General features: G+C 37.5%; 1 protein-coding gene across 3 annotated transcripts in view; it reads left to right on the top strand.

Moving 5' to 3' along the window:
- The window catches only part of NF1 (neurofibromin 1), a 263,862-nt gene that overhangs the window by 56,519 nt on the left and 193,592 nt on the right, over nucleotides 1-13,751 (top strand). For all 3 annotated transcript variants that reach the window (XM_039252830.1, XM_039252840.1, XM_039252820.1), the window contains exons 4-5: nucleotides 3,574-3,764; nucleotides 9,259-9,365. In XM_039252830.1, coding sequence (XP_039108761.1) covers nucleotides 3,574-3,764; nucleotides 9,259-9,365 — 298 coding nt within the window. The remainder of the gene's footprint in view (nucleotides 1-3,573; nucleotides 3,765-9,258; nucleotides 9,366-13,751) is intronic.

Raw genomic sequence — 13,751 nt, 5'->3', positions numbered from 1 at the left:
TCCAGATAATGTGAGGCCTGTAGTGTTGCTTAGCCGTGGAAAACTGTGACGCAAAGGCCAGGAGTAATCTTGTCTCTCCCCCCAGTTTCATATTTTATCTGATTTTAGTGTTTTACTTTTCAAATCTTCATAAAAGGGGATTTTTAAAAATTACAGTTATAACTATTGCTGATGGATCCTACCTTAAGAACACTTGTTATATGTAAATATGAACGAACAAAATAGGTATTTGGAGGAGTCGTTGAGTACAGAACCCTTCTTTCTTAGGTTTCCTCTGAATAGTTACCTCATTCTGCTTCAACCATGACTTACTTAGAATTTGTTAAGAATATTTTTTGTTGTATAAAGCAAGGTGCTTCTGTACTGCAGCAGCCTTAATTCTTACCGGGACGTGTTAGGAGATGCCTTCATTTTAAATGTCTGTTCAGTAAATACTAGAGTTTAAATTATTATATTCTCTCTTCTTTGGCACATCTTTTGCTTTTATTCAGAAGTGCTCTGTATTCCATATGCTGCAGTTTTCTGTAGTAGCCCTCGCTGAGGGGGGACTTGCAGATGACGACTGACTGTGTGGTTGAGAAGAGAGGACACGGTCAGCAGTGTTTGCGGAAGGGGTAGAGTGCAGACTTGGAAAACTCCACTGTGCATCCTGAGAAAAGAGACGTGTTTAAGACATGTCTGTTTTCTTTAATTTCTATATAGTTTATTTATGGAATTTAGTTCTTAAAAATTTTTTATGTTTATTTTATTTTTGAGAGAGAGAGACAGAGCGTGAGCAGGAGAGGGGCAGAGAGAGGGGGAGACACAGAATCTGAAGCAGGCTCCAGGCTCCGAGGTGTCAGCACAGAGCCCCAAGATGATGACCTGAGCTGAAGTTGGACGCTCAACAGACTGAGCCACCCAAGCACCCCTATTTTAATTTTTTTAATGTTTATTTGTTTTTGAGAGAGAGAGACACACACACACACACACACACACACACACAGAATTTGAGCAGGGGAGGGACAATGAGAGAGGGAGACACAGAATCTGAAGCAGGCTCCAGGCTCTGAACTGTCAGCACGGAGCCCCATGCGGGGCTTGAACTCCCGAACCGTGAGGTCATGACCTGAACCAAAGGTGGATGCTTAACCAACTGAGCCACCCAGGCGCCCCTCTTTTATTTCTATATACTTTAAATATCGTTTTGTTATTGTTCAGTTTACCTGGTCTTTCTAGATATTTTAATGGCCACCAAACCTAAGCATAGTGTTTTAAACTCTTTTTTTGACCCTTGACCATATTTCACAATTGTTAGGCAGCGTTTATTAGTTTCCTATTTAATTTGAGGGTGAGCTAGTTCTGTTTTTAGCTTTGTCATTCTCTATCAATTTGTGATGTGCTGCTGTTCATTCATAAAGTGGAGTGGAAGAGCAGAAGCACCGTTAAATGGGATGATGCAGTTGTGAAGATGGACAGCTTTTAAACTAGTCCTGAGTCAGTTCTCTGTATTTGTTGCTTTGATTGTGAACACCAGAATATGAGCCGTATCCGTGTTTGAATGTGGGTGGGGTGGGGTGGTGTATTGCCTCTTTCAGCCCTGTAGCTCTTTTCTGTTAACATTCGTAATGGAGAGGTAATGGTCAATGTACTTTGAATGATGATTACTGCTATTAATGGCTCTTGTTTAATTGCTACTCTTTGGCGCTAGCCTAACCGAAACTCTAATAAGTGGGCATGGTAGAACTTGTATAATACATAAAATGTTATTTTGCTCTGTTCTAATGAAAATGTATGAATTTTTTTCATTGAATTTACAGTTAAAAAATAATGCTATTCATATTATTGGACAGTTGTGTTTTTCGGGATTGCCTTCAATGGTTTTATGGTTTCTGTTGATTTTCATTTTTAGATTGTAGTAAGTCAAGGGAGTTTCAGAAGAACTGAGCCTACAAGTGCATGTTTATCATATAAGTAGTTGAAATAACTAAATGAAAATGATCAAATGTTGATGAAACTCATATTATGAGTAAACTTTTGTAGAATTTGAGGAAGTTTTGTTCCTACCTATATGACCATTATTCAAAAGAGTGAATACTTTTGGAATTATTACTTGTTTGTTAATTGGAGTTTCAACATTTCTATTGTTTAATTGGCCTATAAGATGCAGGCATCGCCACTTGAATTTTGCGGGTTTTTATCATGTCTCTTTATTTGCCGTCCATGTGATTCAGTGTATTTATATCTGAAGACACTTGGATTACAATTAAAGAATCAAGCATAGCACACAATTGTACAAAACTTTGTTCTTTGTCATCATGCTTGGTATATCAAAATTGTCATTCTTATATGAATATTAGCTGTTAGGTGATATAGAACAGTATATCTGCAAGAGAGCTTATCCACTGGTTATTTTGTTAATTGGAGAGATTTACTTTATAAAGTAGAGATCTTGGTGTTAACACCAAAGTTATCAAGTTGGTGTGTCATTAATATTGGGACCACCTGACATTATGTGCTCCTGATGTGACATAATATGAACTTTACTGAATTACCTGACACGTTTAACCTGAATCTAATCAAACTATTAGATTTAGGTTCCAGCTACAGAAAATACAGTAACTAGAAAGACCAGGCACACTACTAAGAAATAATCTAATCAACAATATGAAACATTTTGAAAGCCCCATTTTATTAAAGAAGTCAATGTTATCAAAAATAAAAATGAAGAATAAGGAGTATGTGGTGGGGAGAGATCGTTTTAGAATAAAGGGAGTAAAGGAATCATGGTGCAATCATCCGAACCTTTTTTGGGTCCTGATTGAATTAAAAGGAAGCCATGAATGACATTTTGGGGGCAGTTGGGGAAATTTGAATGTAGATTGGGTGTTAGCTGATATAAGGGGAATTGTTTTTTGATTTTTTTGTTCTTTGATGTGATGATTGTATTGAAGTTATATTGGAGAATGTCCTTATTTTTAAGAGATGCTAAAGTACCTATGGATGAAGTGTTATAATGTTTGTAACTCACTTTGAAATGGCTCGACCGAAACAAAATTATTTGTAATAAGTAGATATCTGTCTCTTTTGGACAGTCCTCTAAAAGGCAGGTGTGATTGCCCGCCCAGGAATTTATTTAGATTTGAGACAGATGACACAGCGCACTCACAAATGAATACGAATAAATTTTTTTTTAGAATTCACAACAAATTTGAGATTCCCAGGAGTGGGAAGGCTTATTACGTAGGGATCTGGTGAACAGGGAACAAATAGGAGTGGTGGTGGTGGTGGTGGTGGTGGTGGTGGTGTGGGGGATAATGCTGGGGTGGATGGAGGGGGCTTCCATTGTGACTAAGAGGTCAAAGATGGAACCCTTCTCTTTATTAGACTAATTATAAGTGGATATGGTAAACATGATATATTAACAGTTGCTGAATCTAGGTGAATATATTATTGTATTGAATTATGGTACGAATATATTATTGTCCATTATTGTATTTCAAGTCTAATGTATGTTTGAAAGTTTTCAAACCAGAGAATCTTTACATGTAAATGTAAGAAAGTTTTAGAGTTGTGTGATTCTTTCTATTTTAGCAACCAAAGGACACAATGAGATTAGATGAAACGATGCTGGTCAAACAGTTGCTGCCAGAAATCTGCCATTTTCTTCACACCTGTCGTGAAGGAAACCAGCATGCAGCTGAACTTCGGAATTCTGCGTCTGGGGTTTTGTTTTCTCTCAGTTGCAACAACTTCAATGCGGTGTTTAGTCGCATTTCTACCAGGTTAGTGAGTAAGTCTACACAGGACCGTTGTAAGTAATATAATTTTAGAAGTCTTTCTTTTGTCTGTGTAAAAATAAAAAGTCGACAGAAATGAATTTGGCTTGGGCTTTTGTATAAATTGTTTGCATTGATTTCTTTTATATTTTTATTGTGCAATATTGTGATACTTATGTGTACAATTAAATGTGAGTACTGTTACGAGGTTGAAAGTCCAAATTTTAGGGAAATAGTTCACCCATGATCAGGTTTTGTTTTTAACACTAGGTATGAGTTTTTAATTGGGCTTTCTAACATTTTATTTCTTTAAATGGAATCAGCTAATCAGATAGAATAACTGAGAAGAGTAGTCAGAATTCTAATGACCTCACAGCTCTGTTCTTTATCACAAGATCCTAAGTTGCCAAATGAAAACAAAACCTAGCAATACGGAAGCACAGGAAGTGAGTAATTTGCAAAGTAGACTTCTCCAGAAAGTAGACTGTGTTCTAAGTGTATGAATTGTAGAACCTCCCTTTTTTTTTTTTTTTGAGTTTTTACGGCACATGTAGTGTTTTATCCTCATAGTATCTCTGAAATGTAAGTGATACTTTATCTTTTGACTTGTCTGTGTGAACAGTGAACTTCCATTAGTCAGTTTTGGTCATTCTTCTGTTGTTTTCCAACAGGTGTGAATGAGAACATACCTCATAATTAGAAAATTTGTGCTATAGTATTTTGGGGGAATTGGGTAACTTCAAAATCCTGCCATCTTTTTAATAAATATGATATTTTTATAGTCATTATACTAGGCAATAATATTCTTCAGTCCCTCTTCAGAACTGGTACAAAAAATTAAAATTTTGTTTAATGGTGTAATAAGATTGATACTATTAGGTATTACTTATACAATAAAACATTGTCTTCATGAAAGTTTTTGAGTGATAACATTTTATAGTCTCAGTAATATTAAACTAGTTGAAGGAGCAAGGTAACTGACACCTAGGGAAGAAGCGATGTGAAAATGATAAAAGACAAACAAAACCCCTTCTTTGTTTCAATGACTACTGTACCAGCTTATTACTTGAAGTAATCTTACATTGAAGGTAGAAAAGTATCAAAAGAATAAAATATTTTTTAGTCTATCCAAGTATAGACTGTGCTTTATAAAACACAGTGAATATGACACCTTTTAAAAACTCTAGAATTCTAGTCACCAAAGGTTTCATTTTGTAGGATTTTGCAGCATTAGCACATGTAAATATAGACAGCCTTTGTGTATTTCCTGAACCTACTTCACAGTTTCCAGAAGAGAAGTTAAATGTCTCCAAAATCAGCCAGTTTCCTTAGCTTTCAGGGGACAGACTGCTCAGAAATGGGACCTATGAAATACATGTTTCAGACGACGGCATTTGCCGTTTAATTTAGCCCGGGCCAGAAATAGGAGCTGATCTTGTTAGAGGACCACTCACCTAAAAGACCATTCTGATGGTTTAATTTAGATATAGATATCTTATGACATTGCTGTCATAACATTAGGTGGCTTAAAATATGCAAGTGACTAGAATGGCAGTTTCTTTCTGAAGATTGAGTTTATATTTCATGTATATTAGATGAACCAATATCATAACATTTATTGTGTTCGACTATTCTACCTGTCCACAAATGTTTCTTTTAGAATTAACATTAGCTTTTGATATTTCTCTTTTTAAAAAAAATGTTTATTTATTTTGAGAGAGCACAGTGTGGAGGGAGGAGAGGAATGGTAGGGAGAGAGAGAGAGAGAGAGGTAGAGAGAGAGGTAGAGACGTGGAGAGAGAGAGAGAGACAGAGAGAATCCCATGCAAGCTCCTCACTTTCAGTGCAGAGCCTGATGCAGGGCTCGATCCCACGAACCGCAAGATCATGACCTGAGCTGAAGTCAAGAATCCGGCACCCCTAGCTTTTGATATTTCTGTCCTTTGATTTGTTTTAAGAGAATATGGACTACAGACCTTAAGATAAGTTTATTATTCTGCTGAAGTATATACATGTTCTGTGGCTGCTTTCTCCAGAGAATTACAGCGCACTTGCACAAATCTAAGTGTTTGGTAGTGGGAGGGCCCTGGAATAAGGCCACGAGACTCAGTGATTTTTAAAAAAAATTTATTAAGAGAGAGAAAGAATGAGTGGGGAAGGAGCATAGAGAGAGGGGTACAGAGGATACAAAGCAGGCTCTGTGCTGATAGCAGATGTGGGGCTCAAACCCCCGAGCTCCCGAATCATGACTTGAGCTGAAGTCGATGCTTAACTGACTGAACCACCCAGGCGCCCCATGACTCATTGGTTTTAAAAGTTCTATTTGATTCTTTTACAAATCCCTGTTTTAAAAAAATGATTTCTTATTCTTCTTAATACTTTTACATTTCTTATATGGCTATAATAATTTAAAACATACTTATCTTATATTCTCTTAAGATCTTATTATGCTGGCATGTGCCAACTCTCATTTGCAGTGAATCAATCTGTTTTGTAAACTTGGATGGCAAAGTCATCTGTGATGCGCATCTCTGTTTTAGCCTGGAGCTATGGGCGTGTCTTAGTAGCCGTTTTCACATTTACACTTGATTTTGCCAAGTGCCCGTCTCTGCACTTAGTTTTTTGGTTAATTTCTCATCCCCAGATTGTACTGATGGTATAATGTGGACCTCAAACCCTTATCAGGTAACCGGCCTGGGTGACTTTTTCCCCTACCCAAAACTTAGCCAGAGCAGACAGACTTCTTGTGCTGGTAGAGTTTTTGTTTTCTCCTTCTCCCCTCCCTTCATTCTTTGACTCTCTCTGTGCAGCTCTCTTTTAAGGAAGTGCATAGGTCTTGCTAGTCAGTTTTTTCCCCAGGGCCTCAGTTCTACTCCCTGCCTCGTTAAGGTATAAGGTTTTGTATCCAGTCCCATGTAGATGTTAGTCCCAACCCCTTGTGCTTTCTTTGTTGCAAGATAAGACCATGTCTTCAAAATCATCTCTGGTTTTCATTTTCCTCTTCATTTCTAGGCCTGGGTGGATGGGTGGGGGTTGAGGAGGAGGGGGTGTTTGTTTTCTTTAATTTCTATATAGTTTACTTAAAATTTTTTTTAATGTTTATTTTATTTTTGAGAGAGAGAGAGCGTGAGCAAGAGAAGGAAAGAGAGAGAGGGAGACACAGAATCTGAAGCAGGCTCCAGGCTTCGAGCTGTCAGCACAGAGCCCCAAGATGATGACCTGAGCTGAAGTTGGTCGCTCAACAGACTGAGCCACCCAAGCGCACCTATTTTAATTTTTTTAATGTTTATTTGTTTTTGAAAGAGAGAGAGACAGACAGAATGTGAGCAGGGGAGGGGCAATGAGAGAGGGAGACACAGAATCTGAAGCAGGCTCCAGGCTCTGAACTATCAGCACAGAGCCCCACGTGGGGCTTGAACTCCCGAACCGTGAGGTCATGACCTGAACCAAAGGTGGATGCTTAACTGACTGAGCCACCCAGGTGCCTTTCTTTTATTTCTATATACTTTAAATATCTTTCTGTTATTGTTCAGCTTGCCTGCTCTTTCTAGATGATTTACTGGTAAGTTTTCCATTTCACTTCTTTTGCTCAAACTACCCTTTGATTTCTGTGTTTCAGAAATGACATTTAAGCTTCATAAAACTCCCCTTTCCTATGGAAATACTGGGCTGTATAAAGAATTAAACTTTTATTCTGTTTTTCACAAATAACCACAAGAGTCAGCTCTTCAAAAGTTGGTGTTGCTGATTTATTAGTTGTGTTTCCTTAGGACTCATATTCCATATTTCCTAGGCTCTTTGCAGCAGCTGGGGAATTTTTAGCATGTAAATCAGTATTGAGGACCTTCTTATTCCTAGTGTGAACTGCTAAGCTTTCCTTACCCTGATGATACGAAGAGCTTTAGTGTAAGTGCTTAGAATAGTTTTAATGTTAGCTGTACAACTGCAGGCTAAAGTGAGTGGAAGAGGAATTTGAGAAGGAAGAAATCGGTTGATTTCATTTTTAGCAACTGAAAGTTTAGTAAGATGATTATGCCAACTTAAGACTGCATTGAGGGGCGCCTGGGTGGCTTAGTCGGTTAAGCGTCCGACTTTCGCTTAGGTCATGATCTCGCGGTTCGTGGGTTTGAGCCCCGCGTCGGGCTCTGTGCTGACTTCCAGCTCAGAGCCTGGAGCCTGTTTCAGTCTGTGACTCCCTCTCTCTCTGACCCTCCCCTGCTCGCTCTGTCTCTCTCTCTCTCTCCTAGAAATAAATAAAAATATTAAAAAAAAAAAAAAAGACTGCATTGAAATAGTTATAATTTGACTTAATTTTATAAATAAGAGTTTGTAGTATTTATGCCTTTTCACCATCTTTCTGCATTTATGAACATTAGTAATTCCACTTATCTGCTTACATTTTGATATCTATTAATTGAAAAAATGAATGTGCCTCATTAGGGAGCACAACTCAAGAGATTAACAATAGCAGCTTTTGAAAAGCTGACTTCTGTGCTTGTTAGTGAAAGCTGGAGAAGAAATTTTTATTCAGACTTAAGTGAGTATTTATCAGTTAAAAGATATATTTGTTAAGTGTTAAATTTTTCTACATTTGTGATAACTTGATATCTAATGTAAGTGAAATTTTTGCGGTTTAGAAAGATTTTTGCCTTTATAGGACTAAGTTCTACTGTGAGGGAAGGAGATTAATCAAATAATCACGTAAATACACAGATTGTGAAAATTGCAAGGGAGAAAGATTACTCATTTTTTCAGTATGAAGTAAATATATCTTATAAATGTAGATAAAATATCATTCATGTTTCTGAAGTCTAGCTGATGTAATCATAAGTTAGTAAAATTTGTCTTCTAATTTGAAATTTGAATTAAAATTTTTTTATTACAGAGAAAATTCAAAACTACACATAGCACAGAGAATAGTATTTCAAATACTTAGGCATCTTTGCTCCTGCAGTTACCCATATGCTATGAATTTTTTAAAAAATAAAATTTGTATATACTTAAGGTATACAACGTGGTGATTTGATTTATGTATGTACAGTGAAGTCTACTGGATTATCTTGATTTCTTTCATCATTTCCCCTAATTTAACTATGTACCTTTAAATTTTATTTTATTTTATTTTATTTTTTTGTACCTTTAAATTTTATAAGAAATATTTGTTGAGGTGCCTGGGTGGCTCAATTGAGCGTCCAACTTCAGCTCAAGTCATGATCTCATGGCTTGTGGGTTTGAACCCTGCTTTGAGCTCTGTGCTGACAGCTGAGAGGCTGGTGCCTGCTTCCAATTCTGTGTCTCCCTCTCTCTCTGCCCCTTCCCCATTTGCACTCTGTCTCTCTCTCAAAAATAACTATACATTAAAAAAAAACTTATTTGTTGCTTTATTTTTATATGTTTATTTTCTTTTAAAAATTCATCATTGGGGTGAGAAGAACCTGTTCAGTTCAGAATTTTGGACTTTCCCTAAGATGAGAAATTCTTTTTGGTTTTTACTTTTCAGGTTACAAGAATTGACTGTTTGTTCTGAAGACAATGTTGACGTTCATGATATAGAATTGTTACAGTATATCAATGTGGATTGCGCAAAATTAAAACGACTCCTAAAGGGTAAGTTTAAATGTATGATATATCTGAAACTAATCACTTTTTGGTGAAAAACCAGTGTTTGAACATAGATTTTTTTTTTGTACTAATTGTGTTGAACTAAAACATCAAAGTGGATTTATAGTGTGCATGTCCTTGTGAAATGGACAGTAATGCTTACTGGTTCAAAAATTTTTGAGCCTTTGAAGACAAAAACAGGGTATCTTAATTCTTGGCAGTGGAAAGTTTTGTTCAACTATAATTTTTGCTTTAACAAAGAGAGCATAAAGGTGCTGTTGTTACTTAATTTTTCTAGAATTTCATTTCTTTTTTTTTTAACTGTTTATTTTTGAGAGAGAGAGATAGAACACGAGATGGAGAGGGCAGAGAGACACACAGAATCTGAAGCAGCCTCCAGGTTCTGAGCTGTCAGCACAGAGCCTGATGCAGGGCTCAAACTCACAAGCTGTGAGATCATGACCTATGCCGAAGTCAGATGCCCAATCGACTGAGCCACCCAGGCGCTGGATAGCCATAGGTTATAGAAATTATCTGTTTAACTGTTGTAGTGCTAAAAGCAGATAGTTTAGCAGGATATCATAGTGTCACTACAGAATAGAACCAGAAGATTGTGATTTTATGACAAGAGAAAGAACTGAGTCAGGAATCTTATTTCTGACATTTGTGTTTTCAGGTCTGTTAATGATTTTCTGACTGACTTTATAGCATTACGAAGTCTCTTATCTTTCTCATGCCTTTTGCTTCCTTGTTCATTTCCGTTATAGTCCCACATGCGGATATGGTAATGCTTAATATGTGATTTTAAAGCTTTAGGAAATGCTTTGCATGATTATGTTGATTAAAAGAAACAGTCACAAGGGATTGAGATAATTTTTGTGGGAAACATGAAAGTTAGTATTAATCAAATATCAATGAGCATTAATAATAAACTGAGTATACATAGCTAAATTCATTTTATACAAATTGATTTTTAGTTTTCTGTGATACTGAATTCTGTCTAATTTAAATGTGAAATCTTACAGTATATGATTCACACTTTTTAATTTTACTTTTATATATTAAAGAATTATGAAAAATGTTTTTAGTGTCTGACCTAAAAGAAGATTTAGTTATATTAACTTTGAAAACCTCAACAGTTCTGCAGTTATTGTCAAACACTTTGTTTATAATTTCCGTTTTTTTTTTTTTTTTTTTTTTTTGAGAGACAGAGACAGATCACAAGTGTGGGAGGGGCAGAAAGTGAGGGAGACAGAACCTGAAGCAGGCTCCAGGCTCCCAGCTGTCAGCACAGAGCCTGATGTGGGGCTTGAACTCATGAACCGCAAGGTTATGACCTGAGCCTAAGTCGGATGCCCAACCGACTGAGCCACCCAGGTGCCCGTCTTTATAGTTTTCTTAACCTTTGCTTCAAACTCAATAACTAGTACACCAGAGATTTAAAAAGGCTATATCTATGTAGATCAATACTATAAGGCTCTGTTCTGTCTCTATTACCGATTTTAGATCATTATTGTTATAAAACCAAGCAATAATTAAATCACTTTCAGTAACTTTGCTAAAGAAGAAAATGGATTGTTTTAGCTATTATGTTAAGTGGACAGCAATTGTTTTACACTGTAATAAACCACAAATCAATTCACAGTTGAAATTTTAAGATCTTAGTATCTATCAAGCATTAAGAAGTTAAGGATAATAAAATTTAGAGATTTTCTCTATATATAGAATTTCAGAAGTATATGTGAGGTTTTGTGATTTTTCATAACTGTTTAGGGACAGAAATAAAGCTAAGGGACAACTGGGTGACTCAGTCGGTTAAGTGTCTGACTTTGGCTCAGGTCATATCTTGTGGTTTGTGAGCTTGAGCCCCATATGGGGCTTTGCGCCAAGTGTGGGGCCTGCTTGGAGCTTGCGCTCTCTCTCGCTCTCTCTCTCTCTCTCTCTCTCTCTGTGTCTCTCTATCTCTATCTCTATCTTCTCCTCTCTCTCCCCCCTCCTCTTTCTCTCCCCCCTCCCCCCATCTCTCTTCCTCTGCCCCCCCCCAACTGTGTGCATGCTTGAGTATTCTCTCAAAATAAACGAATAAACTTTATTAAAAAAAGAATTTAAAAAAATCCAGTTCTGGTTGTCCATGAGTAGGTATTTGTTTAAAACATCAGGTTTCTTAGAAAATGTTTAGTCTGTAATAATTAAATGGTTCTTCATGTTCAAATAAGAGGAACTAAATGTGTGAATAAATGACTCTCTTTATTGTGGTAAGTCATCCCTATTGGAACACAGCCTCCTCACGAACATAAATTTAGAGTTTAGCTGATAAATGTGTAAACTGTAAAAAAACCAATATTCAGTAGACCAGCAAAAGATGGCTCTAGGTGTCATTGGTGAAATGACTGGAAACTTGCTATAATATGAATAGTAAAATTAGTCATTATTTTTGTTTGTTCTGTTTTTTTAATGTTTATTTATTTTTGAGAGAGAGAGACAGCGGCCAAGCAGGGAAGGGGCAGAGAGAGAGGAGACACAGAGTCCAAAACAGGCTCCAGGCTCCACAGCGGTCAGCACAGAGCCTGACGTGGGGCTTGAACCCATGAGCCATGAGATCATGACCTGAGCTGAAGTCAGACACTTGCTTAACTGACAGAGCCACTCAGGCGCCCCTAATAATGTGTTTTAAATTTACTCCAACAGCATTTGTTGAGAAATTGTGTGCAAGAAACCATGCTCAGTGCTAGGTGTACAGAGATTAATATGTCTCTGTGGAGCTCATGGCCTGGTTTATGAGACAAATATACTATTATCAAATTATTTGCAAAGTAATGTGCCAAACTCCAGTAGGGTGGGCAGAAAGTGAGGGAAGAGGTGTGTGTGTGTTTGGGGGTGGGACTGTTAAGAGGAAAAGAGCAAGATGGGGAGGTGTTAAGAGTAGACCAGGTGGTAGTAACAAAGGCATGGGGACGTTTGTTGCATGTCCAGCACGTGCCACATATCATCCTATGCAGTTTAATGCCTTTTGTCATCGATGCTTTCAGTCATCCTATGAAGCAGATAGTAGTAGTATCATCCCCTACGTAGATGAGGCAGCTGAGGCTTAAGTACTTTTCCGAGGTCAGACAGCTAGTGAGTGGCAGGTAAGATTCCTACACGTCTGCCCACGTCTAGAGCCAACACTTACACTGTTGTGCCGATGGGTTATGTGGCTTTATTTTACTGGTGGTGGGAAATGATAGAAAAAGGTGTAAAGTGGGATCAGTATTTTATCTTAGATATGCCACTTTGCTTGAAATTTGCAAGATGGCTTGGTAGAAGGTTGCATGTGCTCTTGGGACGTGGTTGTATGAGCGAGTAAGAAATGTCAGTGAGAAATGAAGGCAGTGCAGGTCTGATTGGAATGGGATAGGGTGGGGACCAATTTGATAGTGGTTTTTAGGAAGTGGAGTGCACAAAGTACGTAAAATACATCACCAGGCATGTGGTGATTTATTTAGATACCTGAGGTTAAAGAGAAGTCTCACCGAGTACTACAGAACAAGCCGATGAACGCAGGAAAGGAGCGGAAGGGTTGACGGCAGCATGGAAGGCAGCCAGGAAAATGATAGATTTAGTGTTAAGTTTATTGACTTTGAGATGTGGATAGGCTGTCCAGTCAGAAACTTGTAGAATGAGAGCAAAGACATATACTTTGGAATGGAGAATAGACTACTGTGTATAACACAGTCAAGATGTCGTAAAGATAAGGTTAACGACCACGGGAAGGCAAAAAGGCTCAAGAGCCCTGTGAAGTAAATGCCATCATTTGGAAATCAAAGGAGAGCAAGAGCAGGGAAAGTTGGAGGGATACATTTTAAAACTGACTTAGAGAGCAAGTCACTCATTTGCAAGTCCAGAAAAATATAACATTTAAATTGTTGAGACAGTTTTATTACTTGAAGTCTCATCTCTATCTTAGAAATGGTAAGTACCTGGGGCACCTGGGTGGCCTAGTCGGTTAAGCGTCCGACTTTCGCTTAGGTCATGATCTCGCGGTTCGTGGGTTCGAGCCCCGCGTCGGGCTCTGTGCTGACTGCCAGCTCGGAGCCTGGAGCCTGTTTCAGTCTGTGACTCCCTCTCTCTCTGACCCTCCCCTGCTCATGCTGTCTCTCTCTCTCTCTCTCCAAAAAAAAAAAAAAAAAAAAAAAAAAAAAAAAAAAAAAAAAAAAAAAAAAAAAAAAAAAAAAAAAAAAAAAAAAAAAGAAATGGTAAGTACCTGTATCCCTTCATTAAAAGTCCATAGGGGGCAACAAAAACAAAAATAAACACTAGAGACTACACGAGATTAACAGCTTCTGTACAGCAAAGGAAACAGCAACAAAACTGAAAAGGCAGCCTACTGGATGGAAGAAAAGTATTTGCAAG

This window comes from Hyaena hyaena, unplaced genomic scaffold (genome assembly GCF_003009895.1).
Source record: "Hyaena hyaena isolate Hyena2069 unplaced genomic scaffold, ASM300989v1 scaffold_10, whole genome shotgun sequence".
NCBI classification, from domain to species: domain Eukaryota; kingdom Metazoa; phylum Chordata; class Mammalia; order Carnivora; family Hyaenidae; genus Hyaena; species Hyaena hyaena.
The sequence above is the reverse complement of the archived record's forward strand: the minus strand, read 5'-3'. Positions and strand labels throughout refer to the sequence as shown.